Source organism: Physcomitrium patens, chromosome 16 (assembly GCF_059467195.1).
Source record: "Physcomitrium patens ecotype Gransden chromosome 16, ASM5946719v1, whole genome shotgun sequence".
Lineage (NCBI taxonomy): Eukaryota > Viridiplantae > Streptophyta > Bryopsida > Funariales > Funariaceae > Physcomitrium > Physcomitrium patens.
Window position 1 is genome coordinate 8,999,976 of NC_143425.1, and position 6,070 is coordinate 9,006,045.

Genomic DNA, 6,070 nt, shown 5'->3' on the forward strand with positions numbered 1-6,070 from the left:
ATTATGTGAATGTATGGAATATAGGTACCATCTATATAATATCTTCCCTACATTATCAAAGAAATTATTTTGATTTGGTAGTAGTCACTAATTTTCCAAACACCTGACATGGAGGACCATAGAAAGGCCCGTTCACACCGCGGTCATTGTGGTGGTCATTGTGGTTCAGAGAAGGAGAAGTCTTCGTCGTCGTCGTTGTCCGAGGAAGCAATAGAGTTGGGTGATCTGCGAAGTGGTTTACGAGCAGGGGTGGGGCGAGATTTGGAGCGAGGAAGGAGAAGAACGAGGAGGAGGAGGAGCTGATGGAGGAGTAATGTTGTGGGTGGTGGTGGCTGAAGTGATGCAGGCGTGACTGCAGAGAGTGGGTGGGTTGGGTCAGGAATCGTGGTTTTGGCTTTCGTGGCAGGCGCGATGGTGGGGGAGAGGTGGACGGTTGTGGCAATCGCAGTCGCAATTTTGCCGCTTCTTGCATCGTTGAAGGAAGCTGGAGCGGTGACAGATCCCTTCCGGAGAGACCCTGGGCACCCACAATGGCATCATGGCAATTTCCAAGACCACAAGGACAATGTGCGGAGGATGACTCACGAGTTGCTTCACTCTCGTGCGCAGGTGCGCGCCCTCCCTTTTGCTTGTGCTCGATCGCGTGTGGGTTGCTTTGCTGACATGGTTTATGTCGATAGGTTTCACGGTAATTGTTGGAAATTTCGGAGCTGGCTGGCTGGTTTGGGCTGCACGCAAGGGGGGGCATGTTTTAACTAGCGCTGAGCTGGGTTTGATACTATGAATTTTGATGGCATTCAGGTTCCATTTCCAGTGGCACTCGAGGTCAACGTTGTTCTGATTGGGTTCATGAACGATGGGGGTTATCGATTCCACCTGGATCACGACAAATTGCATCAGCACATGAAGTCAAGTTTTCCTACGCATCGACCCTCTTGTATGGAAACGGGCGAAATGCTGGACATTGAATTCGACATAAGTTACAATATCGTACCTGTAAGTTCTGCAGATAACCTAGGTATCAACTTGGTGTTTGTGAAGCCCAATGTGCTCAATGTGCTCAATAATTCATAATGGCGCAGACTGTCTCTAGAGTTCAGGGCGTCTAGGGTTTTTCTTGGTCATTGGCGTGTGGTCGTATACTTACTCGGCATGATTTTGAGCCTTATGTATTTGGTTGTTCTATTTGGTTCTTTATTTCGAGATTAAGAGAATTATTTTGCCATGCGGCTCTTTTTCAGGTCGGCCGAACGGAACTCCTTGCGACGGAATATGAAATCAGGGAGAAGATGGTAGAGAAAGGTGTAGCTAGAGAGGTACAGTACTCAATCAGCATTATGCTAGAACGTATGCTTCCATGCCTCGAAATTTATTCATTTGTTTGTCTTTCCTGTGACCGGGTTGAACTTTATCTAAACCTTTTCTTAACGTAATGGTTGCAGAGTGAATTTGGTAAGGAAGTTCCATGTTTTGAGGTCGAAGCAACAGCAGTGGAACCAACTTTTAATAGGCTCTATAGTTACTTGTTTGGACTTCCGGCAGATGCGAGTGCGGACCTTGACCCTAACAGAGCCTTACCAAACGCAATTTTCATACTCAACCTCGACAAGGTATGCTTGCTGTACTAAGATCTTGCTCTATAAAGTCTGAGCTTAGATATTTTAACCATTCTTGTTAGCGAACGAGAGGTTACGTCTTGTTAAATAATTTAGACTCAGGAATCATAATAGCTACTAGGATGATTTTAGTACACTTTGGGGTTTTCAAAGTGTAACCATGTTTGTTCCAACGATGTAGGAATTACTAAGAGTTAACCGTTGGACATTTTGAAAGACAATCTTGTCCAGCTTCTGACTGATTCGTGACATGCCACATTGGAACTTACTGTGGAGTGTTTGCAGGCCCGGATGGACCCGAAAAATATGACCGGAGAACCCCTTGGTTTTGACAGCCTTTCCGAACTCAATGCTGAGCAATTTCAGAACCAAGAAGCTGGCTATGTTTATCGGTATCGGTACAATGGAGGTGCTGCCTCGCAAGTCTGGCTTAGTCACGGAAGGTGTGGAACTTCGTGAGAGTTGATGTTGCGTCTTCTGATGGATGTCTCTACGTTGAATGAGATGGTAGCAGTTGGTATTTCAGCAGACTTGGGAGGTTTTTAAGTCCATCAAATTTTGGTTGGTACCTTAAAATTGAGGCCTGCCAGAAGAGCTGGTGGGAACACTTACAACACTGGACATAGTTCACCAGCTCTATCATATTTCATACATATACTCTTTTGCTTGACCTTCTTTTGACATTGTTCTATGTAGGTATGCGGTAATTGACATTTCAGCGGGACCTTGCTCATACGGGAGACTGGAATCAGAGGAAGGGAGTGTAGGACACAGAACAGTACCCAGACTCCAGCACCTTTTACTTCCTGCGCGTAGTCCCGTTGTCAACCCTTCCTTGGTAGAAGACGTTTTTTGTGGTCAAATATCTGGAACAATAGTGTCTGCTCTGGAGCACGTCATCGCCCCAGATGTCAGGTAGTATGCACTGAGCTCAATGCTCCCTGACCAGCAAATACAAGCATCATATCTCATTCAGCTACTGCATATATTTTTAAATCCATGTAACAATCTAGTTTTTGCTGTTTCGAAGTATTTTGTACACTCGAACAAGGCAGGAATAAGCACCAATCTCAGCTGATTTACTTATGTGAGATTGACAGGTTTGAAACTGTTGATGTATCATCACGCTTGTTGGTGCCCATTATCGTTCTGCGAAACCATTTGCATTATAGCGTACTTCAACCTGGAAATAACCACAGCATAGATGTGGATGCGATCAGACATCAGGTTAGCTTGACAGTACAGGCCCTTACTGAGGTTTTGAACTCCTGAGTTTACCACAAGTTTGATTCAAACATAAACTTTTTCATTTTAGAATTTCAACCTGGCTGATAAAGCGAATAAAATCCAATTTACTAGATTTTTGAGATGTTTTTCATCTGATAAAAAGTCGTTATGAAGCATTTCAGTCTCAATTGAACGCTTTTTACTCTGGCAGATTGTGATTTCAGGTTGTCAATCTGTAGGCAATGATAATGTATGAAATTATGTCATCAGCGGAGGGGTGCAATTTAGACCTACTATGAAACACCTAATTATTCAAAAGGTCCTAACGCCAAGTTATATGTGCATTTTCTTTATATTTATAGATTTTGAATTTATTTTACAGAGTGAATGTGCTGTGTTGAAAGGTAGCTAGCCCACATCGCTCAGGCTGCTTTCTGGTTAGGTAATCATGTTGTGTTAAGTGTGATTCTGCAGGTGAAGGGGATGCTGCAGCCTCGGCAAGAAGTTATGGTTGTGGCAGGGATACACAGTTTACATGATCATGAACGCCTGGCCATGGCTGTGGCAAAAGCCATGCGAGGAATGTCCACTCATGACACACGGTCAGATGGCCGCTTTCACGTTAGAACCTTGACCTTTCTCGACGGAGCTGTGCTGCGAGAGGTATGTCGCACATATTCAAGCGTGATACATTTCTTATGGTTTAGCTCGAATGGATTATGGCTCAAACACACACACACACACTCTCTCCCTCCCTCCCTCCAAATGATAAATTTTAAAAAATAAAAACAATAAATAAATCATGATTGCGTAGGTTAATACAACTTTGCTTAAGAGTAACAGGAGGATTTGAAGTTAAGATTGACCTGGAACATGATCTTCGAACAGGATCATAAGTGTTGGGCAGGTCTAAGATTCAATGTTCTGATTATGCAGGAAATGCGACACTCTGCTGATGTACTTGCTGCAGGAATTCTAGAAATGGCTGACCCAGAACTTTCTACGAGGTATTTCAGACACAGGCAACCACAGGTAAGGTTGTCGTCTTTTTCAGTTTATAACTATTGTAGATTCATTATCTTAGTCATCTTGTCTTTATATATTAAGAGGTTACGTATGTTTTATACAGTTCTACCGTCTGTTATTTTGTATGGTAAGAACTCATGATTTCTAGAAATCAAGGACTTTTCTGATGTGTGATTTTTTTCAAATATAATAGCATGGCTGGGAGGAACCGCCCAAAAATGAAGAGGGCACTGTGGTAAAATCACGCCAGCTAAGGTACCCATACGGCAAAAAGAGTGCACAGGAAAAGGATGCCAAAAGGACTGGTCGAGATCGCAAGCTTTCAGACTTGGTAGCACCAGTTTCTAAGTCTCACGGTACCCGAGTAATCCCTGTGTAAGTATATACACACAACATTAGTACATATAGATATGTATCGTCCGATTACACCTTCAAGTCTTATGACAATTCATGCCTGTATGTTCCGATTGTGAAATGCATGTTTTGTGATACAATAAGTATATTGTTGAAGGCCTGAAGTTCTCAAGATTGGTGTTTGGGTGTGATGCAGATTTGTCTTGTCTTTGGAGGGAGTGGATCCACAGCTTCTGATGGAAGGAGAAAATCTCATGTGGGTGAGTCATGACGCTGTATTCGTCCTCCAACATTCTGGAGGCCCTATAACTCTCAGGTTAGACTTACAGGCCTGCTCACATTTTGATATATCGTGCTATCTTTCAATATTTCTAGTCATGTTTTCAAGTACAGTAGACCGTTTGCTACGCAGTTGTAGAATTTTGAAGGCACCTTTGTTTAGTCGTACAAAATTGATAATGTATTGATGTTCGTACTTCCTCACATTAGCTGTTTGAATGTGGTAGTGCTGTGTCAGAAACAAAAAGAATGAAAGCAACACCAAATTCTCCACAACGTCATATAATAGCCGGGCTTGCGGCTGTAGTTGGTGGACTGGTAGCACCCTATGAGAGGGCATCACATATACATGATCGCCCTATCCTTGATTGGCTTTGGGCTTCAGGTCACCATCCCTTCGGCCCCTTCTCAAATACGTCTACCGTGAGCCACATGCTGCGTGACACTGCAAGGGTGAGCCTGTGTTGATACGTGTTTCCTTTTCCACTTCATTTTAATTTCAGGTCATACTATATCACGGCTGCGGTTCCACCACGCCATGATTAGTTATCTTTCTCGAGTTCATGGCTTTTTGGCTGTGTTCCGAGCATTTTTCTGCATAGGTTTTTGTTTGGCTCAAAGTTGTCTCCGCGATGTTGTAAGTTTCTTTTCAAACCTTGTACCTGCAGGGTATTTGCATATTGTGTGATCGTTCTGAGGATTGCGTGCCTGTGGCTGATATGGTGCAGCGTAATGCAGTCTATGCCCGCATGCATGTCGCGTTGAAAACTATAAGAGAGTCCACTGATAACATCCAAGCATTTATCAGTGAGCACCTTCGCACACCTATGGGAGAAGAAGTTAAAGGCGAGAAGAAGAAAAACAAAGTAGAGCTATGGATTGACAAGTTCTATAAGAAAACAACCGCCTTGCCAGCCCCCCTACCACATGAAAAAATGGAGAGGTTGGAGAACTATTTGTCCACTTTGGAGGATCAGCTGGTGCAACTGTCATCCCTTCTTTACGATCACCAAATCAAGGACGCCCTAGGAAACGCTTCCACTGTCATGCAGTCTGCTCTTTTTACCCAAGAGTAAGAAGTCACTTTTAAGCGATCCTCCAGTCCTTGTTATATTGGCGTGCCAACAAGTGTGGTTGTAGTGATGTGCTTTAAAATACTTGCTTTTTCTGTTAAACATTTACTGATTGCGTGTTCCTGTTTTGTATGCAGCTATGTAGAACACATGATAGCATCGGAGAGGGATACTATGCGGTGCTGCAAAGTTATTTATGCGAGGGCAGTGCAGTCCACACAGACATTCCTTTACGGTGGAATTCTAGTAGCTGGATTCCTCGTGTACTTTTTGGTAATATATTTCTCTTCTTCAGAGCGATGATATTCATCTGTTTGTCTAAAGTTAGACCTTCCCTCTTCCTCGCTCGCCCTCTGACTCCAACTCATCTTGGATAGCCCAAGTTTTCAACAGTTCATAAAGACGATTTAAGGCACGGACAACGTAGTGTTTGCACATCTGCATCTTGTATGTATAAAGCACCATGTTCAATAGCCAATTTAAACTGCATTGTTA

General features: G+C 43.3%; 1 protein-coding gene across 1 annotated transcript; it reads left to right on the top strand.

Annotated features, from left to right (window-relative positions):
- Positions 1–206: 206 nt before the first annotated feature.
- Positions 207–6,070, top strand: LOC112293080 (uncharacterized). Its single transcript, XM_024542145.2, has 14 exons — positions 207–609; positions 802–996; positions 1,242–1,316; positions 1,443–1,610; positions 1,902–2,059; positions 2,313–2,531; positions 2,717–2,843; positions 3,318–3,506; positions 3,780–3,875; positions 4,063–4,244; positions 4,420–4,539; positions 4,730–4,955; positions 5,231–5,574; positions 5,713–6,070. The coding sequence occupies exons 1-14, from the start codon at positions 412–414 to the stop codon at positions 5,876–5,878; spliced, it is 2,463 nt and encodes an 820-aa protein (XP_024397913.1). The 5' UTR covers positions 207–411; the 3' UTR covers positions 5,879–6,070.

Bases quoted from the DNA above. Each gene is read 5' to 3' on its own strand.
- LOC112293080 (XM_024542145.2), top strand. From the start codon at position 412: ATGGTGGGGGAGAGGTGGACGGTTGTGGCAATCGCAGTCGCAATTTTG. The intron at 610-801 runs GTGCGCGCCCTC...GATGGCATTCAG, and splicing joins TGCTTCACTCTCGTGCGCAG to GTTCCATTTCCAGTGGCACT. The intron at 4,540-4,729 runs GTTAGACTTACA...TGAATGTGGTAG, and splicing joins GGAGGCCCTATAACTCTCAG to TGCTGTGTCAGAAACAAAAA.